Genomic DNA, 15,436 nt, shown 5'->3' with positions numbered 1-15,436 from the left:
AGACTAACTTGACAAAAGCACTAGCATCTAAGGCTTGAGATTCGAACCCAACATTGAGTTGCTAGTCGAGATTCCTCGCCTTCGGCCACTTAGGCTGGTAGCATTTAATTAAATCGGGAATTGTTTACTAAAAAAGAATTCAATTTTTTTGTACTTTTAAGTTAAAGTCTTAATCATGTAAGAAATTTTGTAGATATGTACTTTAGGTAAATCGTGGAAAATTCCTTATATAGAGAGCAATAACGATGAACTGTTTTCTTCTAAGTGAAAACCTAATGCAAGTTATATTTCGAGTTATTTTAATGATAGTCAGAGAGTAGCTTATTCTCTAGAGGGCTTGGGCATGGTTTAGAGTACATTTCAGTTTTTGCGTTTGTTTCGCAGTTTTAAACTCGACGAAATTGGTTTGAGCTTAAACAAAAAAAAAAGAAGAGGATCAAGCTTATTCCCCATAAGCCGAGTATCAATTTTTGCTGTTAACAGTTTTGAAATTTCTGATGAGATGAGAATGCATGGAAAAAGGTATATTTGGTAAAGACCTACTCCACTGTAGGGCTTCAAATGGTAGAACTTCAGCAACAAAAATATTCTTTTCGGTATGCGCAGAAACAAGTTTTTCAAGTTGATATTTACACTTACGTATCACTCGCATCTACATATGTATACAATGCAAAGAAGTGAACGCATGCGCATTACAATTTCATTTTTGTGAATGTTTTTCTTTTCTCTTTTTTTTTCAACTTGTTTATTTTTTCTTGTTCTGCTGATCTGTTTCATGGTGTTATCTGCAGTTCTTGCAAAAAAAATAAAAAATAAATGAATAAATATTATTCACGATTCTTAACGTGATTCAGGCTTATATTTACATGCACGTAAATTTGCTTTTTGGTTTCTTTATTGCATTTCTTCAATCCACACTTTCGATGAATTTTAATAAAAACTTTATAGTAAATTTTTTACAATTTAAAGATAATTCAACAAATACTTAAGATATGTACGTGCCTACGTGTTTTTCATTTTCCCTCTACCAATCCGTCATTCGGTTTTCTCCTTTTTGACGTTCACGTAACTTGTAGTTAGTTTGTAACTTTCCAAATACTATCGAAGAGAATGTACTAAGTCGGTCACAAGAGAAAGACTTTTATAATTATTTTGTCTTACGATTTAGCGAACATTTTCAAAATTTGTTTTGAGCGTTTTCATTTACTTAAAGTCACCACAGCGTTGTGTAGAACATAGTACCTAGTTCCTTCCAATTTTTCCTTTTCATTGTTTGCTTTTAGTTATTGAAAAATTTTTCTTTTTTTTTTATAAAATAAATAAAATCTCAAAAAAATCTGAAAAAATGCAACCCTATGATCTAGGACAGAGTTGATATGTATTAATGATGTGCAAAGAAGAGTACTTGGTAATTATATACATTTGGTCTAATACAATTTATACTCTATAGCGATATTTTTTTGCCGAAATGTCAAAAGGTGAGCGGCCAGTATTCCCTGGCATCTTATATATCTCTGAATATATCTTTGTCATTAGATAGAGAATGGCGATAAGAACTGGACTGGGAGGAAAACTAGAAAGTTTTTTTTCTCCCACTTCTCTTCACCTTTCTCCTTCTCTCTAAATCTATGTCCAGACAAATTCATCCCTTTTTAGGTGATAGACAACGTCATCTAGTCTCTTCCCTAGTTGTTAAGCGCGGAGAGGGGAGGCGGCGATGAAAAGCGAACATAATTAAGTTTAGGATACTGCGAGAGCACCATAGCACTACATATTGGTAGCCCTCGATGAGCCCTTCAGGCGTTATTATTATTAATTTCATTATTAGGTGTTTGGAAATATTTTGATAACTTTTTCACTCGCAAACAATCAATCAATCAAAATAGTTTCAATCATTTTCTACAACAATTTACAACATAAAACATGGCCAAAAGAACTGTTATTGGTTTGGCAGCAATCCACCCACTGTCCCATTTTTGCACTTTTTTAACTTTGCGGACCCGCCCGCCAGCCAAGCAAGCGGTAATCACGAAACGCCATGTCTGTGTGTGTGGCAGAACTTCCCGTTCGAGCTGCAACAGTGCATTTTGGACAACTCTTGCAACAAATGGCCAAAAAATGACATTTTAAGTCAATTCGTGTCACCAATATTAACACCATCAAGTGTCATAGCAAAGCTTGGGATAGAGGCATTGAGAAGGAAAAATACAAATATATTACTTGAAAACTATTTTTGACCGAAAATTTTCTCCTCGTGGAAAATCTAATAATTTTTCTGTTCTACCTGTAAATTGATATTCAGACTCTTGATCTAATTGTGTGGGCTGGTTTTACAGGTTCAAACTAAATGTTGAATTTCATCAGGGTTTATCGCGTGAGGCCAATTAATTTTGCTTCACATTTTATTAAAATTTCTAACATGATACGTTACGGTCCCAAAGCCGGTTGAATAACTTGCTACCACTACTATGAGTATAACGATTAACATAACGCTAACGCTGCGGGCAGTAAATGTCAAAGTTTTTGAAATTCCTTCCGTTTAAATTTACTGGGCTTGTTTCAATCTGCTTGCAACCTGCACCCAGAACAAATCTAAATCGATGGAAATTGAAGAAATTTTCCGTTGACTTATTGCGGTGTGAATGTTTACATATATGAAATTGACAGTTAGTCACTGATAACGCCTTTATATCCGCTTATGACGAGTGTTTATTTCCGTTACACTACGCAGGCCGGACGAGCGCTGCTAAGCGTTTTCAATTCAATAGTTTACTAACAAACGGTGATTTTACAATGAAAGGCATTTCTTTATATAGCTACGCAAAGGCAATCGCAGCTGCCTGTCGTCCATTAACAATAAGATCAGTATTTCAATGTTTCTAAATATGTTGTAAAAGGGAAATGAAGTGAAATAATAAAGTAGCGATCATGATTTGTAATTATATCCCATATATACTGTTGTTTCTTTCGTCTCTCTATTGCACTCTCAACCAACCACTTAACCTCAATGAGGCCACTCATTAGGTCACTGATAGTATATAAAATTTGTTGCTTTTTTTCTCTTCTTTAGGTAAGATTCTTTAAATAAATAATAAAGATGATAAATATAAATATGATTTAAAATATTTCTGAAAGTCGTGCGGGTAACGTGCGATTTTCTTGCCTTAAGAAGGCCAAAAATTTGCTATAAATTCCCAAAGAAGTTCGACTTTTGTCTTTGGCTTCTCATCGGCAAAATAAAATGTTCGAATCTGATAGATAACGTTATCCATGAAATTGCTAATGCCTCCCAGTTGAAAGATTGTAGAAAGTAGCCACCAGACTACGGTTATCAATGTAACTCCAGAAGCTATAGCACGTAATTCTAAGGAAAAAAATTATTAAAGTTTTCAAATTTAATCTTTCTAGTACTATTTGATCCCAATCGGCTTATATTACCTGAATAACTGGAACTTAAATTTGAATGCTTGTTGCCGTAGGGTCTTAAAGGCTTTTCTAAGGTTGGTCTGCGTGGAGAAGGGGTTCGAGTTCTTGGCGGAAGCGTTAAAGGTGATTTTGTTATTCTCCTTTGCGGTTCGCTGTATTGTTCGTATCTTCCATATTCATTGCCATTATGATGGGGTACATGTGTGTTTTCCGGGTTAACTTGCGTATAAATCAGTCTTTGCTTTGTTGTTGTCGGTGGGATGGTACATTTCTCTTGCGTTAAATTCGAGGCCTGAATCGATTTTGATACTAATATGGTATCAGCACCCGTTTGAGTCTGAACATTTGTCGTACTAATTCTTGGTTGAAGCTGTGATGAGTCTCTTTTAATACGTGATCCTGATAAGCGATCCAAGTTACGGGGAGTGCAAATCAAGCGATGCTTTTGATTATTGTGTCGTCGTGACGACTAGTGAATAATTTTAAATATAATTAAAACAGATGTAAAAATGAATTCAGATTTCATTCAATTTACGGTAAGTCATCAATCAGAAGATATTAGATATAAATAAGGAAAGAATACCACATTACCTGCTTGCGGGAAGACGCGATAATAAAGAAAGCATGAGAAATTTTTTTTGCGGCTAGCGAAACTAAGCGATCATTGAAGAGAAACAGTTGGGACGAAGAAGGAAAAATCGGTTTCTAACGGTTTCTGGACCCTGCTTAATACAAAACAACAGGTCGTCTTTGACATCGTTGGTCCTCCTTTATGAAAGCATGGTAAATAATAATAAAAAAAATACTTACGAACCCAAAGCGACCAGGAAGTTAAGCAGACTAAAACAAGCCCCGCTGAGTGGTTGTGGAAACTACTTAACCTTCCTTTTGTACCTGAAACTGTAACTGCTGTAACTTCAATGTGTATTAAAACAAGAAGAAAAAAATACTGATATGTAGGTGGATATAAATTACTGCTCAAATCTCGCAATAGAACTCTCTCGCGACATAAAATCTACCACCCAAAGAGCAGAAAGTGTTTAAGAAGACCGCGAGTGATAGAATCGAACTAAAAGATATGAAATTGTTTCTTTTCTTTGTAGCTTTTGTACTCCTATTCATACCAAACCTTCGACCCTTGCACCAACGATGATTCCTGCTTAAGCCTTGTAAAACACTTTTTTTCGCGGCATAAAATATACTGCCTAGTAATCAGCTTTAATAGAAGAAGTTGTCTAGGAAGTGTTTTTTGTAAATGCGGTGTAAGATGCGAAAATGCACACAAATCGAGACTAGTAATCTTTTAATTATGAATCAACTTGGAAAACACTTTAAACAAGGTGGGAATTAAAGCTAGTATGTCTTAAGCTATAAATCGAATCTCATAGAATAGCTTTTTAACTACATATATATTAACTGAACAAATAGCATCATGAGCAATTATTAAAGTAGTAGAAGAAATGAATAGGATTAGATTAGAGGGTATAAGAAATGGTGGATTTAGGCACTATCTAGCGCCGTCTGCCTGCCTTTAGCTCCCTGTATCAACTGCAAGCTATAAATAAAGGATAAAATCGAAGTTAATACTTTAGTCTCTGCGTTGGAAATAGAAGAAGAACTTATTTTACTTCTCTCGACCCGAAACAGCAGTGGCTCGTAGCGCTAGGCTAACGACAATATCTACGTACGACAAGTTGGGTGGAATGTTGACATTATTGTTTAACAAAGAAAAAAAAAATCTCAGTTTGGGAAAAAACTGCTCCTGTATATTTCAAAAAGAAGTTTGAGAATGCAATCCTGGAAAGATGACAGTTAAAATTTCACCCGAGCAAGAATCGCCTGATTGTGAAGATCCGTTCTAAATGTTTTATGTTTATTAGAGGATATTGAGTTCAAAGGAATACAATGCAATGATTGAAGGTTACAAAATGCTATGAGTGTTAAGTCCAACTCTGATTCAAAATTCGACTAAGATCTGAAGAGGTCAGCTCCAAACCAAGAATTCGCCCTGAAAACTTGATCGAACATGCGAGCCGGACTCGGAATTCAAAATTCCTCAAATTCGCCCCAAAGGGGATGGCTTCGGAAATTGCTCAAAACAAATCGCATTACTTGGCTCTTTTCGCAAATGAAAATTATTATTAAGAGCATATTCAAATGTAGTGACTAAGCAATTTGTAAAATTTGGCACTGATGAGATTAACTAAAAAGTCAGTTGGAAAATCGAAAATTAGAACAAATGGTTAGACAAAATGTTGAGTCGCTATACGACGATATTTAAATATCATCAGAAATGGTTATAAAACCTTAATCATTCATCAAACGATTGGTGTTTTCAGGATTTATCGTCAATTTTATATCGTCTTACCATCTGTTTCTTAAGCAGCTTCGCGCTATCTATATGACACTTCGACACAGGTCGATATAAGTGCTCCGTCGCGCCATCGATTCTAATTGATGGAAATGAATCCTGTACAGACATAGCACTGATGTTTTCCAGCGTAGATTGACTAGCGACAAACGAGTTACTTATATTTTCTTTTAAATCATTCAGGTCGATAGAATGCTTCTCGCCATTTGCCGAAACGGCCACTGCACGCGGTTCATCCGTTAATGTCGTGTTTCTATAAAAAACAAAAAAAATTAAATGTCACAAGACATTTCAACCGATTTATGAAGCAGCTCACGAGTCTCCGATGAAATTGACTTTCGATGCGATAGTTGAAGCATCGTTATGGTCGAATTTATTGCTTATGCGAGGACTAATTTCCAATAAATTTATTTGGCCAGGTTCACTTGCATTCACAAAATTACCGCCAACTTTTCTTTGGGACCTAAAATCATTCTCACGTATATGTAGAATAAATCCATGAAACAAATAAGTGAAAATGCTTAGGCCTCAAATTCGATCGATACTTACATTTGCTTTTGGTACATTGCTTGATAAGTATTGAGCTCAAATTTATTTAAAAAATACAATTTTATTTTATATATATAGATCGGCAAACGCTTGAATTTTATCTCAACCAATTTTTTTTATGAATAACATAAAAAATTAACAAATCGAAATTGACATGCACTGTGCTCTGAAAGTCAATGTGTACTAATGCTTGCACCATTTGGTAACAAGAACTCCCATATAATATCAATTTTTCAAAGCAATTCTATCGAAAATTTGGAAAAGCTTTTGTAAATATTTGGATATTGTTGTACATATATCTTTGGAGTAACTTGTAATTGTAGGATTATGTGCAAGAAGAGGGACTTCAGATAGACATGTCTTTCATTTGTTGTTACATTCGTACAGAATATGATAGGGCGTTTCACTCGTCCCTTGGCAGAAACTGCTTGAATCGGCATCAAAGATACCCACGTTTTTCAGATGCTATCTATGGCTATTATGGCCCTTGTGGAGGCCGATGGCTAAACGTAGGTCGCTTCTCCTTAGTTCCAGCATATGCCCTATTGGAAATTTTATGAATCTTTTTGCCAGTCCGCTTTATTCTGTGCCTATTGCGATAACAGCCTATTGATGTGGGTTCTTGGCTCGCCCCAGAAAGGCTCAGGACGTTTCATGCCCCCTCGGGCGCGTTTGTTGGTTAGACAGTCAACCCTTTCACTGCTTTCAACATTCGATAGGCCAGGTGCCCGTCTTAGGTGCACTTCATTGTGCCTACCTAGCTCCTTCAACGTTTGAAGGTTCTTCAAGGCAAGTCTGGATGTTGCCATCCGAGACTTTAACGCGGTTTTGCTGTCGGAATATAACATTTTTAATTAGAAAAGATTTCACGTAAATGGCCGCCTCCGGGCTTCCATAAAAGTCCGTTACTGGAACATAAAATTTTTGCACTTTTCCACATAAAACTACTATTATTTTACTAGCAACGCGAATAATTCTGATGAATAAGGTCGTTGAGAGTTTGTTTGTCGTTCATTGGAGTAAGCCAATGTAATCGTCGGTAAAAGGTTCAATACAGTTATATCATACGATCTTCGCGGCAAGCTTATATAAACATTTTTAGAGATTGTAAGTTCACTGAAGTTTTCTGGTAATAAATTGGTTTTGTATAGGCTGCACAATTTTGTTGAAACCACATGTCCAAGTCGAAATCAGCGAACTTTTGGCACGAAAAACAGTTATCACGTTTCTCGCCAAAGCGACTTTAATCCTTTTTTACGAAGCAATTTAAGCAAATATGAGCTCACATACGCGAAACGTAATAGTGGGTTTATCGTTTTCATAATTAACCTGAAGTATTTCCGTACACTGTACAACTACTTTCAAGAGCAAAAAGATTGCACACTCCCTACTTTTTACTGCAAAACCATATATTTGTTAAATTACATTCAGGTTGCAACCATAACTTAAAATTAAACTGAAGTACACAATGTTAGCTTTTGCAAAACACACAATGCTTCTCCATGAAACCAATTCCTTAATTGACGAGCTTTGTTGGGCCCTGCGACGAACACAAGCAAGTTCGGTTTTTGTCTCCAGTAATATGCTTCCCCAAAGCATTACCATATGAGACATTTTCAAAGATTCAAAATTGTACGACATGCTCACAGGGTCATCAGTAGACTCTGGCCCGTCCATCGTTACCATCAAGACAGATTCTGCAGTACTGCCTTCCATTGGTCCATCGAGCGAACGAAAGACGTGCATGTCGGTGGGCTGAGATCAATTTTGGCAAAGTTGGTGGTCTGTTGGCTGTTAGGCTACTTTCGGGTTGTCGTTCACCGTTTGACTTTGGCCATTCTAACTTCCCGGAGCTGCTGCCCGAGTTGAACTGCATTCAATCGATTTGTAATGTAATGTAAGTAATGTTGTGACACGTTAACGGTCACCGCGATGTGTTGTGATTCGTTTTCGAACATTTCCTCGTCGCCGAGTGTAGCTCACCGGACACTTCATATCGCTGGTATACATGTCGACGAGGGTGTCGGCTTAAATTCAATGTAACCATTTCAGAAGCTTCTTCCGCTGTGGGTATCCATTTTTTTGTCCTGAGTAGTGGCGCATTCGATAAAGATTCGTTCGAGTTGCGTGTTGGTATGCAAATCATACCATTTCTATTAATCCTTCTCCTATTACACGTGCTCAAGCCGCGACCAATTCTCTGTATTTCTATTTTTTTATTGCGAAGGATTTTGAAAGTCAAGGCTAAGAATGATGTGTTTTTCAAAAGCTAATAGTGTTTACGATAGTAAAAATAGCCCCATCCAATCCGTTTTCAAAGGATTACGGTCCTTGGGCCAACACCCGTTTGTGTAGGTTAAGCACAAAAATATATAGACGCACGTCCGACAGATAGGCAAGTTTAATTCGATTTCGCGAACGATTCTGAATCGATCAGTATAATAAAAGATTGGTCCAGTTGAAGTCTTTCTGAGCGCTACATATATCCGCGCAAACTTAATACATTCTGTAACAGAAGCGGTATAGTTTATAGTAAGTTAGCACAATGCCGATTTATGTTTGGACATTTAAACGGATACAATTTTGATAAGAATATAAATGAAAGAAGTAAGAAAACGATATTCTGTGGATGGGGTCGAATTTTTTTGGTACTCACTATTTTTATATTAAAAAAAAAAAAACAACCCGACAAAAATGAAACCCTGGTAATATATGATACCGAGTGAGCTTGGACGATCTTTTTCATTTTTGATCTGCATAATATGTGTAGAAATTTTATTATGGCAATTGTTATAAACGGCGAGCAAAAGATCTATTTCTTTCAAAAAGAAAGTGTTTTCAACTTACACTACAGTGCAGATGTGTCCTTTCCCGACTTGGTCCCTGTTCAATATATATCTGTCTGTAAAAACTTGCAAAATTTTTCGTAAATTTGAAAACGATATCTTAATATTGGGGACGGTGTAGACATGCAAACAAAAATACAGACGGACGGACATGACTAGACCGATTCGGAAATTGAGGCTTTGTAAGTATATGGATATTTTATGAAGCCTCTTAAGTCCCCTTCGGATTGATAAATGATTGAAACGTTTTGATCACTCCTCGTCTTAGATAGATATAAAAACAAGCTATTATTTGATGGAGTCTTCACATAACATAAAATATTAACTTGTTTAATCTTCATTTTTGTGGAGGTAAATAGGAAGTCTGTAGGTTTTCTCATTAAGTTTCGTTCTTCTATCGAGTGCTGAGTGATGCCAATGGAATTAAAAATTTAATATATTCCACGCCCATAGTTTAGGGAAATGATATGTTTGCAAAAAATTGTTTACTTTGATATAGAGATCATAGCAAAAGCTTTTAAAAATTTCTTCAAATATTTGCTTCCTCTCTCTCTCTCTCTCTTTCTATATTCCTCCTCTCGTTTGGCTTTTCCCTGCTTGTTTATCATCACATGCTAATTACTGCTGTTATTATGAAAAGTCCCTAAGATTCTCCTAACTTCAATTTTGTACAAGATCTTGAAACATCTATTTATGTCATTGTCTCTGCTATTACTTATAATTAGAAAAACGCTAAACATTTTGAGTCGTTTATGAGTTATTGACAATTTCCGTTGGTAAAACTAATTACAAAAAAAAAAAAAAAAAAAAAAAAAAAAAATTTGAAATAAACAAAATAAATAACAAAAACCTTGTTGATCACTTAAAAGAGAAATAACAACAATAATAACAAAACTTTATTTATGAACGACTTGTGACAAGTGCTACCGCGATAGAGTCGCAAACCAAAATAAATATGATTAATGTTGGATAAAGAAGCACGGGCACGTACATCGGTATGTCAATCCAAACACACAAAACGCTTATAATCTCTCAAAAATTTGTATATCCATATATATATAAGTATGCGTGTACGTGATACTTCATATAAAGAAAAGTGTAACATTACCTTAAGTGTCAAATTTTTTTTTGTTTTTGTTTTCTTGAATGAAATGACGAAACTAAATATTGACTCAACAACAATTCTAAAAAATTTCTTTGAATATGGAAAGATATGCATGTGGGTTTTTTATTTTTTTTTTTATTTTTTGTTTACTTAAACAATGATATGAATGAAATTTCTTAAATGACATGCGTACGCTTGTATGTATTCTCTACTTATGTTTATATATAGGTTGGCTGGAGCGGTAAGTGTTTTTGGAACCTTTATATCATTGAGAGTATATGCCGAAAAAGCAGAGCGAACGTCATACGTATTATCACATATTGATATATTGATTTATAAATTGGGTCGCTTCCTTACATGCCTACGTTATCGATAGAAATACTTAACATTTCCTGTATATGTCCTAAGCACAATTCCCTGTTGCACATGGCAATGCACGTTCGAATATTGTTAAATGATTATCACATATAAGGAGTTTATTAAACGTTTTTAACGCGTACTAATATGTATGTAATTCAGTGTTAGAGATGCCTTTCCCGCTTTCGATACAAAAATTCGCAAACAAATGCAATTCTATGCAGAGTTACATCAATTTCGACATATTTGCTTCAATTGCTGGATCTTGCTTTACAGAGATTTCAATATTTGTCCCTAGAGCTAACTAACAAAACAACTGTAAGAAGCTTTAAATTTTTCTTCAGCGGAAAAATTTATCTTTTCATCAGATAATGCTCGATTAGTCCCAGCGGCTTTTCTTAGCATCCTTACCTGCTGTTAATATTCCTCTACCGAATATAAACAAATAGAATTTCAATATGCTTTGATGTTTTAATCCATTTTCCTTATATTAAACTATCTTACTTCACTAAGCAAAATATATATATGGCTTCAGATAGTTAAATAAAAATCTGGCGGCTGAAATCATACTCATATTCAACTGAAACGATCTTTTGTTGGATGGAATGGACGGTCGATGATGCTTTATGTCTACGGCGGTTCAGTCAAGATGAAGGAAATATTCTGATTGGTTTCGCCAGTCCGCAATTTAACCACATTGGAAATAGGTCAGCTGGCACATCTTTTCTAACCCCCTTTCCTTCGACAGTGCAGTATTATATCGTGTTGGGCTAATGATAGATAAAGTAAATAACTAAGTAACTATACTTAAGTGGTTTAGGGATTTTTGGCCTTAACCTACACGTGACTTTGGTCCTCACGCAACCAAATAAATGAATGACATACATTTTCGCTCAAAACGTCCAGCCGAGCATAGGTCAATCTTAAATTTATCTTAAAAGAAAGAAAAATATCGTAGCGTTCTTTCATCAAAATTTCGATACACTTTTCTTATATTTTAGATGATTCTTAACAATCGAACGCAAGGTTAAATAATTGAGTTGATCACTTATATAGGCACAATAATCACAAAAGTACTTGATAAAGTGACCGACAACACTTGCCTCTGTAGTGCAAACCCGTCTCAGTGAAAGTTAGGCACACAGAAATTAGATATGCTGCCCAGACAAAACGGAATGAATTATCTTACCACATCCAATCTAAGAAATTGTGTTCTTGATTAATGGACACTCCAATTAAGAATCTATTGTGTGTTTAAGGAATGCCTCCCTTCTCGTGGTGATACCGAAAACTTCAACTCATCACTGATTCGACACGAACTTTTTACATCAAATTATATTAGATAAGAAAGATGGAAAGAGTGCTGGCTAATAAAAAACTTGACTAAAATGTTTTGTAATATTTTTTTTCGTCCAATAAACATTCAACTTACCGTGAAGAACATTTTAAAAATTACACTTATTCTCTTAGCACACTCACTAATCACCATAATCAAGAAAAGAAAAATAAAGTGAAGCAACATAGGATTATGTAGAGTCAGCAAAATAAATTGTGAAAAGTGCACTAATTGATGAAATATTTTCCATGTGCGTGTATTCTCAAGGAAAGGCTATAAAAATTTTAGCTTAAATTATAATCGATTATATGATTTTTGCACTATTTTACGGGCACGGTTGTGGTAACATTTCACTTAGTTTATTTTTTATAATAGCTTTTCCTTATTATTAATATGCTTCGGAGATGATGATTATCATCGTCGGATATCTTTAAAACGACAATTAATTATTACTTTAGCCGTTTTTAATGTCAAGGAAATCTATAAAGATTTTAAAAGAAATTTAACTGTAAACAGAGTCATTAAACAGTACCTCCTTACTGTACTGTAATCAGTGCAAAAATAGTTCTCAAGCAAAACTATTTACAAACGTTTCCTCTCTCCTTCTCTTTTAATTTTCTTCTTTCAATTTATATCAAAAGAATTTTTGCATGCAAAATACAACATACATAGATCAACAACAAGACCAAAGTAATCATCAATCAACCATATGTGTACAATAGTAATATAACTAAGGGCACATGTTCGCCTATATAGGGGATAAGGGGAACATAACTCGAAGAGGGAGAAATATAATTTTATTATTTTCGTCAATATGCATCCGGGATGTCGGTTAAATAAATGAAAACATTACAACAACAGCCTCAACCTCTGCACATAAAAATTATATAAACACATTTATGTTTTTTTTTGTGTTGTTTTTGTTTTTGTTGTTGTTTTTTTTTTTTTTTTAACTTGCACTTAAATAGCAGACATTGCTTGGCGCATATGTCCAAAATGCACAAAAGATTAATCATTAAACATATGTGATAGTCGCAATGTAAACGCCAGGACAAGAACAAAGGGATTTTTTTTTTTAAATTGTATTAAATTAAAATGATATTTATGGATATGAAGGAGAGAAGCAGCCAGAATTTATAAAATATTTCTTTTTATTTATTTATTTTTTTTTGTTTTGTCATCAACATCGACTTAAATGGAAGAAAACCAAATGGTATGCGTAACGTTTCTTGTTGCGGATTTTTGAATGAAGTTTTGAATTTGGGGAAAGCGGTAAATTGAATGTATTTATAAATCCAGGGCTACTCTTCGCAAGTACTTAAATCAAGTGCTCCCAAATCGGACGTGTCCGCACGCACAGATTGTTTGATAAAGAATATAATCAGAACTTTGAATTTCGAGTCCACCAACCCAACCCAACCTTCTAAAATCGAATTTTTGTATACATCGACGTATATTTCGATGCAAAAAGCTTTGTGATAATTGCGTGATGATAACACTTTGTTAAATGCTGGGACGCTGCGCAATGTATTCCAGCTTCTTTTTATAAGAGACAAACAGCGTGCCTTTCTCGCCTGACTGTTATGACGCAGGTTCGTTTTTTACTAGCAAATGATAGCAACAGAATGATGTGACCATTAAAGTATCGAAGGTAATAAGAAATGCCGGTAATACTCACATCTTTTCTTTTTATTCCCGTCATTCGGTTCGATTGTGTTCTTTACTAGTTTTTCTAGATCCGCAAGCGAATTGAAGGCAAAATGAATGATAGACGAGTTCGGATGGTCATAAGCGAAACAAGTAAGAAAGTTATATTCGGCGGGAGTAGAATCCTGCATACCCGCCTCTATTGAAACGTCCACCACAATTAAATTATAACTAATACTAATTATAATTAATACTAATACTATAACTATACTCCCATCCGTCAGTGGATGGTATCAAAATGGTTATAAAATATGTAAAATTTCAATATTTTTTGACGTTTTGTAAATATTAGGAAAGCTGTTCAATGGTCTTTATCAGTTTTCCTACATCTGTTTTAGTTTCCGAAATAGTGATGACATGTTTTTATTTCTATCATTCATAACTTTGGCCGCTGATCGCTGCATTCGCAAACATTTATCGAGTAGGAATCAGGAGGCCAAAAAATGAGTATGGTCTCTCTATCCCGTCCGTCATTCCCGTAAAAATCCCAGTTTTTGGTTAAGATTGAAAATAACTTAATGAATAATATCCTTAAACGCAGAATGTTGCTTAGCGTGGATTAGAAAAGTGCACCATTTTCCACATAACAACCTTTTGAAATAGGGCGTTATATGGGGAGTGGTCGAAAAATTGGCCCGATCCGAGCCAAATTTCGTCAAACTATGACAAAATTTAGCAACCTAAGCTTTGAATACAAGAATTCAGTGCGGACGGACGGACAGACAAATTTAGATCGATGAGAAAAGTCATTCTGCATATACGATAAAAGGTGGGTCTTTCTTAAGTCCTTCTAGGTGTTGTGTTCATCCAGACAAATTTAATATACCTTTGCACCACCAGCGGTCTAGGGTACAAAATTGTTAGCATTGTTAGCAATGTATCAATAGCAAGCTTGTTTCGATTCTTGAAATATGAGTGTAAGAATTGTAGCACGCTCTGACCAACCGCTTATTGACGAAGTCAATGAAATTTAACAAAAAAAAATTGAAGACGTCCGACGTTTTTTATCTACTGATAATAAATTAATAGTAAAAAATTTTATGGGCTGAGTTTGCATTTGCGAATACCTTATCAAAGGAGATGATAGAAGGATGGACATAAAGATTTTGAAAATATTAATGATAAGCAAAGTAAGAAAGTAAGTCCCATATGGCAATAATTTGAGGAAAGCATGCCCATCTACGGTGAGCGAAGCGGTAGCAAGGCCTGAATTGGTAAAATTTTCGTGTTTGATGAGATTGCTAGAGAAACGTGCATGATGAGCTACTGTAATTGTGCTGACAACTGACTACACTGTGCACAACAACGCGATGAAAGCAAACAATAGGGTATGGCAGAGGTCGGGAACCTTTTTTTAGCCGCAGATCGCAGCGACGTTTGGCTCAGTCTTATTTTCGTATTAAAACATTTTTTTAGGCAAATAATAATCATGTTGAACCTGTGAGGTCAATTTAGTCAAGCCTGGTTTATAGTTAGTCGTTTTAAGATGAACAAAAGCATCTGAATTTTCAGCATTTATGGTTTAAAACTTATTTTTATATGCTATATTTTATTTTCGCAGCTGAAGTGGGTCACTTGATATTATCAATGGGACACGCGGGCTATAGGTTACCGAGCCTTGGAGTATAACATATAGCATATAGCAGAGATTAACAAGGAAGGCATTGTTTTCGACCTCAGCCATGACAATGCCAGTTTTCACATATCGACACAAGCGATGCGAAAGCGCACGCCGATGA

General features: G+C 35.1%; 1 protein-coding gene and 1 long non-coding RNA gene across 2 annotated transcripts; both read right to left on the bottom strand.

The window, feature by feature from the left end:
* Positions 1–3,164: 3,164 nt before the first annotated feature.
* LOC119636293 lies at positions 3,165–8,023 on the bottom strand. The gene is made up of 6 exons (XM_038031596.1): positions 7,949–8,023; positions 7,104–7,177; positions 6,114–6,317; positions 5,795–6,050; positions 3,439–3,895; positions 3,165–3,364 (listed from the first exon to the last, which is right to left on the bottom strand). Exons 1-6 carry the CDS (start codon positions 8,021–8,023, stop codon positions 3,165–3,167), a joined length of 1,266 nt encoding a protein of 421 aa, XP_037887524.1.
* A 2,950-nt stretch (positions 8,024–10,973) lies between these two features.
* On the bottom strand, positions 10,974–12,765 carry LOC119636182. The gene is made up of 3 exons (XR_005247131.1): positions 12,087–12,765; positions 11,496–12,021; positions 10,974–11,424 (listed from the first exon to the last, which is right to left on the bottom strand). It is a non-coding gene; the product is annotated as an uncharacterized LOC119636182 (long non-coding RNA).
* Between the last annotated feature and the right edge of the window lie 2,671 nt (positions 12,766–15,436).

Source organism: Glossina fuscipes, unplaced genomic scaffold (genome assembly GCF_014805625.2).
Source record: "Glossina fuscipes isolate IAEA_lab_2018 unplaced genomic scaffold, Yale_Gfus_2 28, whole genome shotgun sequence".
NCBI lineage: Eukaryota > Metazoa > Arthropoda > Insecta > Diptera > Glossinidae > Glossina > Glossina fuscipes.
Note: the sequence above shows the minus strand (reverse complement) of the source record. Positions and strands in the feature narration are given on the sequence as shown.